At 35.9% G+C, this 18,134-nt stretch overlaps 1 protein-coding gene across 1 annotated transcript in view; it reads left to right on the top strand.

Moving 5' to 3' along the window:
• Positions 1 to 13,326: 13,326 nt before the first annotated feature.
• Positions 13,327 to 18,134, top strand: part of LOC134853508 (uncharacterized) — a 15,232-nt gene continuing 10,424 nt past the window's right edge. The window contains exons 1-5 of the mRNA XM_063869507.1: positions 13,327 to 13,364; positions 13,967 to 13,998; positions 14,172 to 14,286; positions 17,294 to 17,473; positions 17,769 to 18,122. Of these exons, the coding sequence (XP_063725577.1) occupies positions 13,976 to 13,998; positions 14,172 to 14,286; positions 17,294 to 17,473; positions 17,769 to 18,122 (672 nt within the window). The 5' untranslated portion in view covers positions 13,327 to 13,364; positions 13,967 to 13,975. The remainder of the gene's footprint in view (positions 13,365 to 13,966; positions 13,999 to 14,171; positions 14,287 to 17,293; positions 17,474 to 17,768; positions 18,123 to 18,134) is intronic.

The following is an 18,134-nucleotide window of genomic DNA, read 5'->3' as shown; positions in this document are numbered from 1 at the left end:
TTATTCTTTTGAAGACTATTATAAAGTCTAAAAAAGAAATAATAAAACACAAAAAAGTCGAAAGACAAACCCATACCACGAACAATTTGCTTTTTGGAAAAAGGACATAACCAACAAGACATAAGAAAAACCACAACAAACCCAACATAAAACATTGTCACATAACAGGACCCCTCATAAAAACCGCATGAAATCATACTCCCACTCCTGGCCTAACCCACCAGGAAGGACGTCCTGAGCATGCTCTATAGCCGGCCTAACCCACCGCGCTACATCCACGCTTTGTGACCACACCTCTATTTTTAATAAGAGCTACTCAAGGGTGAGTAACTCTTCAAAATAACCGAACTAAAACAAAAAGCTTTTGTGAAAACAACTAACTAAAATCATAATTAAAAAATATTAAACTAATAAATGTTTTATAAAATGTTAATTACATTATGCAATACATAGATCAGAATACAACACCAAGGACGAACATCTAAAGACAAAACGACCCCACTACACTCGAGAGAGAATGACCAACCACAATCGATATGCCACTCACAATCACAACTCAAAGGATTTAGAGTACGACTTGACTTCGCAGAAAAGGACTTCATTGAACTAGACCAATGACCACCTCGATGTTCAAGTATACGTACAGATCCGAGTAACCAGGCATCCCCTCCACGCACAATCTCCACGCCATTCCCAAACTAGATCAGACACAAAAGAAGTTCTCCACGCAGAACAGAAAAACCTGACATAGCCAACCATTCTGAAATCAGATTTGAGTTTGTTGCAAAGACTTAGTCGTTGTCACTAGAAGACACAACGTCTTATGTCTCTAACTCCAGCTTCCTGGAACTTCTTTAACAAAGAGGAAACGGAAGAAAATGATGTTCGCCAAAAACCAACGTCCATCATCCATCCTTCAAATTGCAGAAGAACTATTCTAAAAAACTCTGTAAAACCCGGATGGGTGGAACCTGATCTAAACTACATTTTATGATTGGATAAATTAGATATTTTACCAATGTAAAGTATTTAATATTAACCAATCATGATCCATCTAACTAACAACCCACTTATTTGTAAGTGCTGAAGTTACTTGTAATTTCAGCACCAGAGAGATTTGAATTTAACTTAGAAATTAGTTGGACTCTCCCGAGCACTTCAGCAGCCGCAATAAACCAGTATACCCTAGATCTATTGAGCCTAGCAGAGACTAGTTAAACAACCTGAGACTAGATAGTATAAGAGTAAGATTAGGATCGGTATTAGACTAAGAAGTTGCACGAATCTATCCGGCCGAAAATAAGATAGCGTGACGAGCAGACGGTGTACCCTATCCGAAATTACTCTATGAGTTATAAACACCAGTCCTAACTCAACAGGCAAAAAATAATCTTTTAACACAGATTTTGGAAGGTTTTGGCCTAAAAGAAGTATTTTTCATCGGGCGGATTCCCCACATTGGCGATGAAGCCTTTCAAAAAATTTTATGTTTTTGATCATGTGGTTGAGTTCTCTTGATGATCGGAGGCGACAGCTATTCACCCACCTGGCTACTGACAAGGGTTGAGCTAAATATTGGAAAACAACGAGTTGGAAGTTTTTTTTTATTCAACGCAAAACCGAAACCATAAATACACTAAATTTCACAAAATTAATCAACATTAGTTTGGTCGCCCGCTTGTAGGGAATGATTTTTGACAGCTGCGCTTTGCTATATTGATATTTTGAAATCCCATTTATTATAATAACCGATACCTTTTCAACGATTTCCAGTTTTTTTCACAGTTTTATTACAAATCACTTACTCTGATAAATCAACGGCTCACGCTCTTAAAAGTTTACCCTATCAAAATTCTTTGGTCCGTGAGCTCTGAGCTCTCTGTAGTATTCTCATCAGAAAATTAATGAAATGATTTATGAGTTTTGACCACGAGACTGAATTGAGTTTTCTTGTGGGGCTGTTTTTTCAAGGACCACATCCAAAAAGAAAAATTTGCAAGACGAGGTTGATGAATAGGTGATACTATAGTTCTAACAGTTGCGACATGGCTGATGTTAAGGTTCGATTTTTTAATCCCGAGATAATTAAAATGTTTTTTTTTTTAAATAAATTTTTTAAAATAGTTTCAAAAGTAGAGATTAGAGTGAAAAATAAATTTTCGCACAATGATTAATTTGAGGTTAATATTTCTGAGTTATTTGAACCATTTGAAACTTATTGATAATATTTCTCAAAGTTTTTCTCTGTACTGTTTTGATGAGTTAAATAATTTTTACTGAAACTCATTTTTTTAATGCTAGATATGACAGCTCAGCAATTTGTATTTTTTTATTTAAGAAAACCTGGTATTTCTGTCTCGTTTCGGTTCTGAAGTAAATCGGTTTCGGGTAGCAGGTTGGTTGACAACACTTCCTTTCATACGTAAATTAACCGTGATTATCGGAAGCTACAAGTCAACAAAAAATATCGAACTGGCATAAATTTTGGTATTTAAAAGCAGAATTCAAGGTCATAAAATACACAAAATAAAAACATTAAGAAATCAGTGGAGACTCAATCAGTGAAGTGTTGATACTTATTTAAGCCGGTTGGTTTTTCGATACTGTTTATTTGCGTGAAAAAATTTTAAAAATTAATCCCGATCAAATTTGATTTATCGCGGTTTGACTGTTGATTTCTTGTTCAATTCAATTCAAATTAAATTTCTCAATGGAAGGCAAACTAAGCCCCTCAGTTTGAAAATTGCAACGGCGTAAAACTAAAATGCGATTGTTTTTTAAATTGGATTTTAGTCTATAGATTTTGCAGTGGTATGAAAAATCTCTATTGACCCATTTTTCTCTAATTGGGTTAGTTTTATGAAGTGGCAGTCATAAAGGATTCTTGAAATTCAAAAATTAACATGAAATTCGAAGAAAAATTAACACGAGGTTTTTTTTTCTTCGAAAGATGAAATTCGATCAATTGTTTTCGGTTTCCTTCAATTCATTGACACTTTTTCCAACTTAGTGATGGCTATGTTTTTAAATTACCGCCCAAATTAGTCATATCGTTTCAATTCCCAAGGTCCAAATATCTGGTCTTTGAATCAAGTTGTGATCAGACTTTAAACACTGTTAATGGACAACTATGAGTCGTTTATCGATGGAATAAAAAATGGTAGAAGATTATTTGCCTCCTACTGCCGAATGAGCGTTTCAGATTTTTGAGAGCATGAAGCATGAAATTTCAGAATTTTACAAGAGTTGGAAAAATTCCATTGGATAGAAAAATTACACAGTTCTCTCCTCCTTTTAAACCAATCCAAACCAAGGTTTGAAGAGTACCCCTTTATTAGTTAGAAAATGTAAATACAGAATTGAAATGGTTGGAAAAAGAAGGGCACATGATCAAACTGGAAGAATGTGACGAAGATTGCTTTATAAGCCCCACAGTAATCAATCAAAAACGATACGGTGCAATAAAAAGACGTTACAATAAAAAGACGTTACAACTGTCAAACAAAAAAATCAGTTGAGGTGTAGTTTAGTAGCTTGAATCTGCGAAACGCATACAGTCAATTAAAACTATGCGACAACACAAGCAAGCATTGTAACTTTGATATTGTTAGTGGGGAACTACTGGGACGTACCGCTTCTAAACCGGATTTTTTGCCAAACGAATTTCAACGAGTAGTGAATTCCTTTTTAAAGAATATACCTTTTACAAATTATCACATTGACGACTCTCTTAATTGCCTCAAAAAGTTCTTTAGAAGAGCACCAAGACATTCTATTGAACTTTAGAATAGCTTAGAAAACAAAAACATGGCAGTCAATTGGGAAAAAAATGGTTGGGGCTTCAAGATTTTGAACACAGGAGAACAACCATTGGCTGAAAAAGCGGATTCAAAAAAAAGCCTCCCGAAACCAAAAAATATTTCAGAACTAAGGTCTTTCTTCGGATCAATAACTCAAAACATGATATTCGTACCAAGTTTATCTACCTTGTGTGCTCCTTTATGTCAACTTTTAAACACGAACTCAACATATCATTTGAACGATTCCCGAGCCTATGCTTTTGAAGACCTAAAACGCAAACTATCATTATTACTGAAAATAACCACTTTGATGTAAAAAGACCTTCAAGATTAAAAACAGACGCATCCCACAGAGGACTAGATTCCGATTTGATCATAGGACAATGAAGCGAGGAATAACTAACGTCTTCACTTCGACAATTTTGAACACCCATGAAATGAAGTGTTCGACCAATGAATTTGAATTGTTGGGAGTAGTCGGGGCAACAAAACACTTCAAGAACTACCATAAGGCCCTTTTATCCGCTTTAAATGGCGGTAACAAAACCATGCACAGCAGACTGACACGTTGAGTAAAAAAGACTTTTACCTATCAATTTTAAAATTAGACATAAACCAGGATAGAAAATGTGGTTTATTGATCTTTTGTCGAGATTACCTTAAAACAAATCCCTAACATCATCACATAACGACAACGAAAACGTGCTTGGAACAATCAAAAAGATAACGACTGTTTGTTTTTAAAAGCAATGGGCACAAACAAGAATTGTAAAAAGAGCACCTCTTCGTTAAGTAATCCGGTGGACGCTAATAGTGTCTATAATATAACGACGTTTGATAATATAAAATCAACTGACGGACAGAACGAAAACATACTACTCAGCCAACGGTCGTTCTTTGCGATTATTCTGAATTAGGTCACGGAAACAAGTAGAATTTGCAAATACAATTTACTTGCGTTCAGAGTCTTGCACAAACAGTTGCATTCAATCTTAGACAGTTTTTAATTTCAGAGAAAACTTTTTGCTACTTATACCCTCATTATTAAACTCACTTCCTTACCTAAATCCAAAAGTAAGGCTGACTTAAGTGCATTTCACCCTTCAGCTTTTATTCCAAAATTATCAGTCATTGCAGATAACCAAGGAATGTTTATTAAATTTGATAAGGACACTATGTCTCAAATTCATAAATCCTTACTTTCTAATTACAAAGTGGACCCAAAATTACTACCTTGTGTGCTCCTTTATGTCAACTTTTAAACACGAACTCAACATATCATTTGAACGATTCCCGAGCCTATGCTTTTGAAGACCTAAAACGCAAACTATCATTATTACTGAAAATAACCACTTTGATGTAAAAAGACCTTCAAGATTAAAAACAGACGCATCCCACAGAGGACTAGGTTCCGATTTGATCATAGGACAATGAAGCGAGGAATAACTAACGTCTTCACTTCGACAATTTTGAACACCCATGAAATGAAGTGTTCGACCAATGAATTTGAATTGTTGGGAGTAGTCGGGGCAACAAAACACTTCAAGAACTACCATAAGGCCCTTTTATCCGCTTTAAATGGCGGTAACAAAACCATGCACAGCAGACTGACACGTTGAGTAAAAAAGACTTTTACCTATCAATTTTAAAATTAGACATAAACCAGGATAGAAAATGTGGTTTATTGATCTTTTGTCGAGATTACCTTAAAACAAATCCCTAACATCATCACATAACGACAACGAAAACGTGCTTGGAACAATCAAAAAGATAACGACTGTTTGTTTTTAAAAGCAATGGGCACAAACAAGAATTGTAAAAAGAGCACCTCTTCGTTAAGTAATCCGGTGGACGCTAATAGTGTCTATAATATAACGACGTTTGATAATATAAAATCAACTGACGGACAGAACGAAAACATACTACTCAGCCAACGGTCGTTCTTTGCGATTATTCTGAATTAGGTCACGGAAACAAGTAGAATTTGCAAATACAATTTACTTGCGTTCAGAGTCTTGCACAAACAGTTGCATTCAATCTTAGACAGTTTTTACTTTCAGAGAAAGCTTTTTGATACTTATACCCTTATTATTAAACTCACTTCCTTACCTATATCCAAAAGTAAGGCTGACTTAAGTGCATTTCACCCTTCAGCTTCTATTCCAAAATTATCAGTCATTGCAGATAACCAAGGAATGTTTATTAAATTTGATAAGGACACTATGTCTCAAATTCATAAATCCTTATTTTCTAATTACAAAATGGACCTAAAATTACTATCTTTCACGTTATCTTTCGCAGACCCTTGCTCTAATAAACTAATCCAAATTATGGCGAACGAGGATAACTTTTCAAAAGAAGTGAAAACTGCAGTGGAAAACGGGACTCCACTGGATAATCTGGAGCTTATTTAAAACATTCCAAAGAGATATACATTTGGAGAAGGATTACTAATAAATGATAGCAAGTTAATCGTTCCGGCAGCCCTTAGATCCCCGTTTATAAGTTTGTTACACGAAACACACCCCGGACAGTTCGGCGTAAAGGCATTGGCAGAAAATATTTGGTGGCTGCATCTGAACAGAAAAACTTACTACCACGAAAAATGGCTCCCAACGTCTAAAAGACGGTAAGAGCTTAAAATTCATTTTTGGTTCGGCAAACACGCACAAACTACCAGAACTTACCAAGCCTAACGAAAAAATTAATTTAGACTTAGCTAGTCCACTGGATAATAACTGGGGCCCTTCGAAATACGTATTACTCTGTATAGATAGATTTACAAAGTTTGCTTCGTCGAAAGTTGTAAATAACACCTCTACCGCGACAACTCTTTCCTTTTAGACTAATTACTGCAATCTACAATGGCTTGCAGTTTTGATTAGAGTAGACCATGGGTCATGTTTCGTATCAAGCGATTTTAAAAATTTCTGTGAGAAGAAAAATGTTATTTTAATCTTATGCACCGTTGGGGATCTCAGATGCAATGGAGTCGTAGAACGCCTAATTTACACGGTGAAAGCCATCGACAAAATCATCTGGAATCTCCGCTCGACTAAACAACCATCCATTGGATGTACAACTTTTCTAAAACATTTTAACAGATCTCCCAAAAATTTATGGAAAAGCCAAGTCTCACAAACCATTGATTCAGATAAAAGGAAGTCGATAAAGGCAAAATCAAGAGCCAATGATCGACGAGCCAACGACGACACTGAGAACGGCTACTTAGTCGAGACAAAATCAGACAATAAAAGCTGTGAGAGTGACCCAACGGACAAATCCATTCCAGTTTCATCAAGAGCCTCTCAGTCGAACCCCGTCACACAAGGAGGTAACTCGTTTAGAAGGATTGTCAATAGGGAGAAGAACAAAAATTTTTAAGCCCCTCAACGGAAAAATACAATCAGACACTGATCACACAGTAACACTCGACAATGGGCACATCCTCAGAAAATCAGACCTCGCCTTCACGACAAAACAACCAATGGCTCCAAATAATTTTGCAAGTAGATTGAACATCTTAGTTAACATTGATTGTTTAGCAGGGAATTGAAAGAGACATCCTCCAGCTAAGAGACTGGACTCCAACATTGCGGAACCTTCCTCTTCTAGAAGATACTTGGAGACCTTAGCTGCTAAGAGACGAAAATCCCACACATTCCCTTCAAGAGGTTTCCTCTCTTTTGCTTCAGAACCTACGTCCACGTTAGATTTAGACCACTAAGATAACAAATAAGAAGACTATTTAGGCTCAGACTCAGGTTTAAAATCGGATTCCCAATCTAATACCCTTGAAAGATTTTTAGATTCTTCAAGACGACTTCTAACGGACGACTAGGAATCTACTGGATACATCACTATACCTTTGGGCACGAACGACGACCCAATCCACATCGAGAGCCTGAAAAGCCAGCCAAGACTACACAGACAACCTGCTCGTGTAGCTACTCCAAACCTCGACGAAACCCTGGCCCTCCCAAGTTTTACGGTGAAAAAAGATTTGTGGATGAAGTTGCCCAATTAGAAGCAGTAGACTTGGTTGAGGATTTGGTCGAAGGGCCTCCAATTTAATTTATGCGTGCGACAAAATCACCCGCTAAACAATTGCTTGGAAAATTTCAATTGGATTCACCGTCGTCATTCTTGACTCCATTGCGGGATTTTCAGCCCAAGCGGTCCTTATTCACCGCGACTACTCAGCGTTCCACACAACCCCTGCAACCGTGGAGACTCAACAAGTAGTCCTATGCTTACCAGAGATCGAGTCCCAACATATCGAGACATAACAAGATAGCGACATTTCATTTATTATAGTTTCAGAGACAAAAATGGAGGCGGACAATTTCCACAAAATTTTAACGAAATTTGAACAAAACTTTTATTTTGTTTTCAATTTACTTACATTGTCTAGCCATTTTTTAGATGCTAAACTATTTTTACTTAGTGCTATGGTTACCAGCATTTTTGTCAGTTTAATCTACACTTCCTGTAATTTAGAGTTTTTATTTCCTTTTATCGATGTGTAATTTAGTTAATTAGTCATATCCAATGGATAATTTGTGTTCATACACATTTTGTTTACATATCCCCAATTGTACAGTAAACTTTATCTTGTCTGTATAAATCTGTTGAATTGAATGTAGCCTGTAATTTATTAACATATGCATCTCCGTGTACACTTGTATATCTTCTGTATATTCCGTGGCGTCAGTAAGTAAGTTACTTTTTGTTTCTAATTTCGTTACCCCTTGGATGAAAGGAGAAAGTAGTATGTCTGTAATTGGGCTACGTTTTCGATCTGCAGATACAAAATTTTCTTGCATTGGGGAATGTTGTGATTGTGCTTATATTTCATATTAATCTTGACCTTTGGTTTTTAATAAGATACCTGCCAGTCACGTCTATTCGAAGTCCATTGGACTTCGCATCACTTTTCGATTGAAATAAAGGAAAGCTGTTTTAATTCAAACATCTTTATTTCATTATTTTTAACATTAGTTTAGTTAGTCCGGATTTACTTGCATACTTCTTATTACATGATATTGCGTAAGATGCGGAAATGGTAGATGGTGGTATTGTTATTTTCAGAAAACACTTGCGAAACAGGAAAGTTGACTCAGCTGCAGAACCGATCCCTCTTAAGTGACCCACTCAAGAGTCTTTCCTCAACATGAAATAAATACTCGACGAGCCAACAAGGTCAACAAAACTAATGTTAAAGTTTTGATCAATTGTTATTTATCTCGAGTTTTTTTTAATCAAAATCGAGATTTATCAAAAAATTGTGGTTGATCTAGAAAAAACTGATCTTCAAAATATCTCCATTTTTGGACAATCTACCTGAAACATATTGCAAAGCAAACGAACAATTTAAAATTTCCTTTTGTTATGTGCAGTTTGTTATAAATTCTAATGGATGGATCGATCGCCCCTCGGAAAATTAAAATATATTGGACCAGGGGCGGATCTGGTTTTTTCAAAAAAAAATTTTTTAGATCGACCAAATTGAAATTCTGTTTAGACTAAATTTTCTGCGCCGCAGCTTAAACCAAATTAAAAAAAAAACAGGCCAAAAGGGCGCTTCCAGGCACTTTTTGGAAAATGTTGAACAAAAAATCGCGTTTTTTTTGGCGCGCGCTTCCCATTCAAATTTAATAAATATAGGCGCCATAGGCGCCCTTAGAAAAACTTTAGGGTTCTTCAGCCGAAAAGTTAATCTCAAACTCGCACAAAGGGGAGACCCTTTGGGTTGGCACGGGGTCGAATTCCTGAGGGGGGGGGGGCTTCCCCCTCCCTAATTCCGCCCTTGTGTTGGACCAATAAATTTCGATTGGTATCAGCTATATATATCTTTCCGCGTATTGTAGATGATTATGCTAGTGCAATTTCAGTGATGTTTAACCTCATTAGTCAACTTTCAGATAAGCAAATCAAACTAAACCTAAACTTTGTCCCTAAACTTATCAGTGAAGTTATCCCTGGCGTGAATGAAAATGTCAAAGAAGCGGTCACTAAATCTTTACCTTCTTATAGTGATATAGTATCCGGCAGTAAGAAATCGTTACCTAATACTGAACTGCAGTTTGTTATTACTGGTATTCCTGAAAACGAAAGCTCTTATTTTAAGCAAATTGAAAACGACTCAACAGAAATTGATGGAATAATGCAACATATGGGATTGCATCCAGAGAATAATATCACTGCGACTCGACGCCTTGGAAAGATTACTAAATCTTCTCCAAATGAATTAGCTTCTGATAGACCAAGATGTCGACCCCTCCTTGTTACAACTTCTAATGACCGATTCTTAAATAACTGCTTTGCTCGTAGTCACTACCTTCAGAATTACATTAACCGAGTGTATATTAAAAAGTTCCTTTCACATTCGGATCGTCAAACTGAGAAAAATCTTCTGGCCAAACGATATCAAATGATTACTTCCGAGGCGAAAAACAAGAAAGATTTTCGAATCAAAAATCTTAAACTTTACTATAAAGGCGCGCCAGTTGACATATCCTCAAATTGACTAGAATCTACGAATTGCTTACTGTTAAATTGTCAATCTATATGTCCACTCGATAAGAGATACGAATTAATTAGTCTCTGTAATACTAATTTGATTTCTTTGGTGTTTCTTACAGAAACTTGGCTTAATCCCGACATTGATGATTCTGAAATTTTTCTTGGCTCTTCTTATATCACTATATGTAGAACAGATCGAGAACGAAGACAGCACGGTGGTCTACTTATTGCACAATCGGCCAACGACCCTCTCAAAGCTATGAATATTACCATTCCGTCATTTGAATTTGCCGTTTCATGTGTTGTATTAAGCGAACTACCCTCCTTCTTTGTTCTCATCTATAACCCTCCCATGTCTTCTATTTATTCTGTTAATATTCAACTCCTCCTAAATTGCATTGAGTCCTACTTGTTGAAGATTGAAGAAATTTTACAGCAATACGGATACGGAAATACCTATAATTTTTACCTTCTCGGGGACTTTAATTTTCCTTCTATTGATTGGAATACTTACTCCTCTTCTTCTACAAATGAACGCTCTTTTCTTGAAATCATTATCGAAAATGGTTTTCTGCAGTTTGTTACTGAAGCGACACATAAGAACAAAAATATCCTAGATCTCGTTATTTCTAATGAAATAAACTTACCTGTATCAGTTGGCAATCAAATTTTCTCCGACCACTACCCCATTTTCTTTAATTTTAATTCTGTCCATCCGACTTGTGAGCTGCAAAGTTCCTATTCCAAATCTTCTTTTAACATCCAAACTTTCAATACTTATCTTCAATCTATGTACAATTTGGTATCTCTTAATTCTTGCACAATAGAGTCCTATGCTGATAAGTGGTATAGTCTTCTCAATAGCTCGTTCAAGTCTGCCATTAAATTAAAACGTTCCAAAAGGAAGGTGTTGCCGATATTTTATTCTTCGCATACTGTTCATTTAATTAATCAGAAAGAAACAACACTTCGCAAATTAAAAAAAGAAAATTCTTATTTGCAGGCAATTAAATTGAAAGATATCACTAGATATCTTTCTGAATCAATTGAATTGGACAAAGAGGTCTTTATTAATCAGTTCAATCTTTCTTCTACGAGCGAATGTTTTAAGCTCCTCAAAACTCTCGGTTATAATTCTGCCCTTCCATCCATCATGTATCACGGCAATATTTCCTTGACAACTGAACTCGAAAAAGCTACTGGATTCAACAAGTTCTTCGCATCAGTTTTCAATGACCAAGAAATGTTCACACTGCCAGACTTGTTCTCCAATGTTTCGATTTGTTTAAACGATCTTAACTTATCATTACCTGATATTGAATCATTTTTGAATTACTGTCCCGACACTAGTAATACTGGTCCGGATAATATTCCCTCTTTCGTGTTATCTCACTGCTCTGATATCATATCACCCCTCGTTTACGATTTATATGCCTGGATATTGAAACACAAAAACTGGCCTAGTCAGTGGAAAACTTCTTTTGTTACCCCTTTATACAAATCTGATGCTCGCAATGACATTACTAACTACAGACCAATTAGTATTTTACCACGAATTTCCCTTATCCTGGAAAGAATTCTTTTCAACTTTACTTATCCAAAAGTTAGACATCTAATCAAACGTCAGCAACATGGTTTCATGAAGTCGCGCAGTACTATCAGCCAATTGATCATCTATCTCGACTCAATTTATTCTTCCTGCGATAAAAATTCTCCTGGACTAGCCATTTACTTTGATGTGAGAAAAGCTTTTGATTCAGTACGGCATCATTTGTTACTTGCTAAACTTGTTATACTCGGCTTTGATTTTGAATTTCTCCAGTTGTTTGAATCTTATCTGACAAACCGGTATCAGTGTGTGCTAATAAATCAATCAATTTCGTCTCCTCTGCCAGTTACCTCGGGCGTTCCTCAGGGGAGTGTTCTCGGCCCACTTCTGTTTATTTTATTTATAAATGATATGACCGATGATGTGTTAAATTGTGAATTTTATCTATTTGCAGACGACCTGAAGATTAATAGCTCATCTGCTCCATCATTAGTTCAAAAAGATATCGATTCTCTTTTTAATTGGTCAACTAACAATCACTTACAGTTTCATTCTGCCAAATGTAAAGTTCTGAACTTTGGTGGTTATGATGATTCTATCCAATTCTTGCTCGGATCAGACATCTTACCATTTGTTGATGAAATTAAAGATCTTGGTATCATAGTCTCCAACAATCTTTCCTGGAAATCCCATCTGAATACTAAGTTGATAAAATGTTCCAGATTGTTTTATTTTCTGAAACGAAATATTCCTTTCTCGGTATCCTGCAGTCGAAAAAAGTTACTTTACAATACTCTCATTCTGTCAATCTTACTTTACGGTGCTCCTGCATGGTGCCCTTCTTTGACACTATTACATCAGCTTGAACTGTTCCAGTACAAAGTTCTAAGATGGATCAAGAAATGTTCATCGTATGTTTCAGGGCTACTAAATCTGAATATGCTTCCAATTAGCTATGTATTGATTAGAGTTGAAATTCTTCTACTTTGGAAGCTCCATAACAATGTTATTGATGTTGACTGCAAAAGTGCAACCAGCTCGCTTCCTACGCGTTCCGCTACGAGTGGCCTATTCGTCATACCGAACACGAGGAAATTGAAAACTGACGATAACTTCTTTGTACGAGCTCCCCGTGCTGCCAATGAACTTCTGCGTCTGAAAATTATATCTTTCGACATGCCCCTGGGAATGTTCAAATCAAAACTGAATAAATTTTTACTGCTTAAAACTTCAACTTTGTTTGATATAAACAGATCATGCACATTCTTTGTCAAATGTTTTTGTAAAAATTGTCGATCGTAAGTTCATTCAATATTTATATTAATCCTGTATCCACCAATGGAATTAAAGTCTTTTACTACTACTACTACTAAACCGTTAAGCTAAAGAACGAACATTCACTATATCTTATTTCTTCATATTGGCCACTTTAAAGTGCATCTGGTGAAAAGCATCAACTGTACCATCGATCCACCCTCAAATCAAAAGAGGTCAGAAAAAACCAGTAACTTTTTTTAGTAATAATCAAATAAAATAAACATTTAAATAGCCCCCCCCCCCCCCCTATGGTACCTAGTTAATAAAGAATAACCAGCCCTATAAAGAAACGAACAAATAATTTCCACTAGAAACGTCACCTAAATCAAAACAGGTGAGAATTAGTTTGAAATTCACGTTCATAACAATTTAATTATCAAAGTTAACACGGAGCTGATTCAAACTAACGGGAAAACAGAACTACTTGGATAAATGTTTTTTTTTTGCGAAATATCACTTCAGAGTTTAAAGTTTTTTTTCCATCTTACTTCGATTGTCCGATTGAAATCAGCGCTGATGTAGATTTCCAGAGAATGATTATTCAAGCAGGTCACTTTAGAGAGATGATTTTTTTGTGCAGTTGATCCCTCTGTGTCAATTATTAAAAGTTTAATTTTCTGAAAACTATAAATAATTGTTGTAGGTGGAAAATTTAGCTACAATGAATTTCGGATCAACTGTACAATCCGCCCGCTCAAGTCGTTTTAGGCAGAAGAAAATATTTTTTTTTGCTTGTTTGTAGGAAATGCTTATTTTATACAGAATTTTTTTTCAGAAATAATTCATGCTTGGGGAGGGCATTCTACGGTAGGTCACAGCAAATTTGTTGTTAGAGTACGTTTTGTGTGATCAATCCTATGGAAAAGCTAAAAATAGCATTTGCCACAAATTTTCTCATCTGTATATTGAGCGTAAATGTTTTGAAAAAATTTTCCTATTACAGTCACCAATTCTAAACCATACCATTTATTTTTCTCAAGTTGCCGTTTGCTCCGCTTCAAAACGATGGCCAGCCCCAGCAAAGATAATTTGGACAGAAAACGGGACTTTTCGTCAGAATACACTCACGTAGACTGCACTCGATACTACCAAGAGGTTAGCTTACGATCCCAGGCCAATTTATTATCTTTCTCAATGTCGAGAGACTTTTTTGCTCATTTCAGTAAAAATTTTAGAACAATTATTCTCCAAAATATGACTAAATGCAATGGAAGTATTTCGTCATGTTAATTGCTAGAAAGCTGCGCTTATTTACTGATCCCTCTAACACACCACAAACTCCTCGCTCGGGTCGAGATGCTCACTTTATGTTTCGACATTCAACCTCGAGGACGTGTCAGCGCTCGGCTGAAAATGAATAGTCCAGACAGGAGTTTGGTTCGAGCAAGGTCGAAACATAACTCTAGCACGGTCTTCACATACCTCGATCACGATCAAAACATGCATCTGTTTCATCAATTCTTGAAGTTAATTTCTATTATTCTATCAACTTGAAACCGGATGAATGAGCGCAGTCTATAGAATTGTATACAAAAACATCATTTTTATTTTTAAATATTACAAAAGCTAAAAATTTTTTGGGACAAGTTTTCGGTAAAAATTGAAGCACCAAATTTGGCCAGCCTATTCAAAACTAATTGAAGAGCCAATTGTGGACTGACATATTATTCTCGTGAATAAAATTACACATTTTTACTTATCTTTCACAATCAAGTTTTTTGGTCCATAAGCGAAAGTAATAACTTAAGTTCTGTTGCAAACATTGCTGTTTTGATTTGTTGCGAAAAAGAGTCAAGAAATCAGTGCAAATGAAGTAGTTGGAGTAAAGTGGTGCACAGTAACAAAAAACTTGCTTCTCATCTGAATTTTAATTTTAATATAATTTTTGGTATTTCAGAAAAAATCAGTAAAATTAGATTAAAAAAAACTTGCACACTTTTAGTTTGAGCCATCTGATGAAAACGAATTGCAAACGTACCGTATTTTGTAATGTAAGGGTAACTGATTTCGATTCTCAATTTTTTTGTAGTTTTTAAGGAAACCGTGCAAAAATTGAAGAAACATCGCTCTTCTTGTGTTCAAAATTACATTTCACGGTAGTACAAAACTTAGCCTAGGATTTTTATAAGGTGACAGTATATTTGGTGTCAGGACTATTTGAACCAGGACAAATGGCCCATGCTAGCTTGCCCTATACTAAATTGCCGCACATTAAAAAAAATTTTGTCCCAGACTGCCCTATCTGACAATTTGTCCTATGCCGTTCTTTCCCACAAATAAAACTTCTAGTTGATTGTTTTTTTTTCAAATCGATTAATTTTTAGACCGGCAAACGCTAATGGTAAACTGAGATTGTTTGGAGATAAGAAGAGAAAATAACTCAAAATGGTATAAGTTGAGCCTCAGTTTTCATCTAAGCCAAGATTATTGTTATTTAGATGCAAGATTTTGACTATAATCCGCAATCAACGCTATTAACGCTATATACAGGCTATAATTTCAAGGATATGGGAAGGACGCAGAACCAGGGCCAGACGAAGCATCACGATATGCATGTAAAAATCCAAAACACTTCCTGTAATTTTAACAAAGATCTTGTTGTTGATTATTGATGTGGCATAGCTTAATTAATATTTTCGTAAATCATCATGTGCCGGCATAAACTTATTTAAATTGTCGGCAATTTGTTGCAATTTGGATTGATTTTTAAAAAGTCATCACTTCGTACCGTTATAATCACCGTAGAGAGCTCATATACTGGAGGATGATTGAGGCAAGTACTGCTCTTTTGCTAATAGTTTTGCTCTTTTTTCTCACCCCGCTCTTTCCCATACCCATTATCAGCAGTTTTGGAATGGGGAAGTACCTGCGTTTCTCCGTTTTATTGTTGTAATTTAAAATTATTGGATTCTCCGAATTTGGAAATCCTGAACTTTTGACTATTAGTGTTGTGTACTAACACCTGAGCCAAGTGAGTTTACAAAATTAGAAAAATTAACTCGAATTGAAAACCTGGAATTTTAATTGGTTGAAGTTTTGCGGTTTTCACTTTGCTTATGCATGTTTTAAACTCATGTTCGTTCAGCGCATGTTTTATTGATTCCGCATTTTGTTTAAAATTGTTTTTTTTTTCACCAAGAAGGCCTTTCACAACTATGCTGACTTTTGTTCTACGAGAATATCAAAGAATCTGTGGCAAACTTTAAACGTTTTTTATATGAGACAAAATAACATTTTGACTTGTGGGGAAAGCTGGTGTCGGACAAAATAAGCTGAGACAAGTTGAATTGGGGCAATTTTACTAGCAAACGAATAGTTTTGCACAAGGCTGTTTTTTTCTCCGGACAAGTTCGACTCTTCAATTATCAATTTTTGACGGGATTTTTTTTAACACTATTTGAAATGGTATTGCTGTCTTGAGCCTAAATATACAAAATATATAGTTCACCTTTGATCAATGATAGCAAATGGCTCAAAGTTTCTACTGATTGCCAGTTTAGTCCTAATAATGTGTGATATAAGTTCGTGTTGCTAACGCGTAAGTGGAATTTTAACCCGGCTTAGAAAACCTTCTAAACTCATTTGAGGCATGCTATTTGTTGTACTTATCACTTTGTTATTTGCAAACTAAATCCTTTTTTACTCAACTTAGCGAGCGTGTGGGTGGATGGTTTTCATAAAAAAGTGGATGCTTTTCATAGAAAATATATTTAGTTTTTTTTCTAACTTTGTTCTTTTTTCTTTAAAATGGACACTAGTCCAAAAGCAGTCGAAACATTCAGAGCTTCACCCTGATCCAAGCTGTTTGTTTTGTATAAATAGTAGATGAGATTGCTTTCTCTGCCATTTCTCAATTAGTCTAATCTCAATTAGTCTATTTCAAGGTTGACAGCAAATTTTTAAATTCTGGCACCAGTATGGCAGCAATTCATGGCACCAGTATGGCAGCAATTCATGGCACCAATATCTTGTGGATATTTTTTTGAATTTTGGTCAAAAATTGTTTGTAAACGAGTGAGCATTTATAGAGCAAAAAACTATACTCAAAGCACTTGTTTTTGGCACTTCAGAAATAGGATGAAAAACTTGCACTAAAATTTAGTTGATGAAGAACGGACAGTTGGTGGAACGAAACGAGTTTATAGCCAAGCACTGCGAAAGAAATCTACTCCCTATCTTCGAGAAATGGGCTACAGCTCTGAAAAAGCCCCTGAAGTTCCTGGACGTACTCTGCTGCTATGGAAATGATACACTATCATACACCAATGCCTACTATCAAGAGGTCCTTTTTCTACCCATTTGTACCTAAACGTTTCATTATTTGTCTTCAACATTACGAGGCCAAACTGTGCATTTTGTGTATTGTAAGCGGATTCCGCAACAAGGACGCTCCCTTTGTTCTTCTTTTGTTCTTTCCTTCTCTTTGATCGTTTCGACAAAATTTTAAAGACTTGTCTCTGGAATCCAGGAACATACAGACACAAAATTGTGCTCCTATCCAGTGCACAGTTTGGCCTCGTATTGAAATTATAATTGTTTATAGAATGTAATAGTTCAGTATAGTGTTTGATTTGCAGGACTTTGCAAAAACGTGGGCATCTGAGACGACGTGTTATCAGCTTATCAAGCCCAGAACATTTCCAGTAGAGACTGTTGGCGTAGATGTAAGTGCATCGGCTCTTGAGTTTGGAAAAAAGGCCGGTATATTCGACGAGATTATAAAAGTGGATCTAAATGCCCTATCCGAATCTGAAAGCCACCGATTGCGAACAAAATGTGAGAGTGCGAATATTCTGCATATTAACTCTACCACTTACCTCAATGAAGAAGTAATTCATCAGATAATTGACTGGTTTGCAGCTGGAAAAGAGCCAGGGTTGATTGCCTACCCTCTCGTATATCCCTTCGAGGGGCGCGAGCGCAAATATCGAGTAAGGACACAT

The sequence above is a fragment of the Symsagittifera roscoffensis genome, chromosome 8, assembly GCF_963678635.1.
Source record: "Symsagittifera roscoffensis chromosome 8, txSymRosc1.1, whole genome shotgun sequence".
Taxonomy (NCBI): domain Eukaryota; kingdom Metazoa; phylum Xenacoelomorpha; order Acoela; family Convolutidae; genus Symsagittifera; species Symsagittifera roscoffensis.
This window is presented reverse-complemented; position numbering and strand designations above follow the sequence as displayed.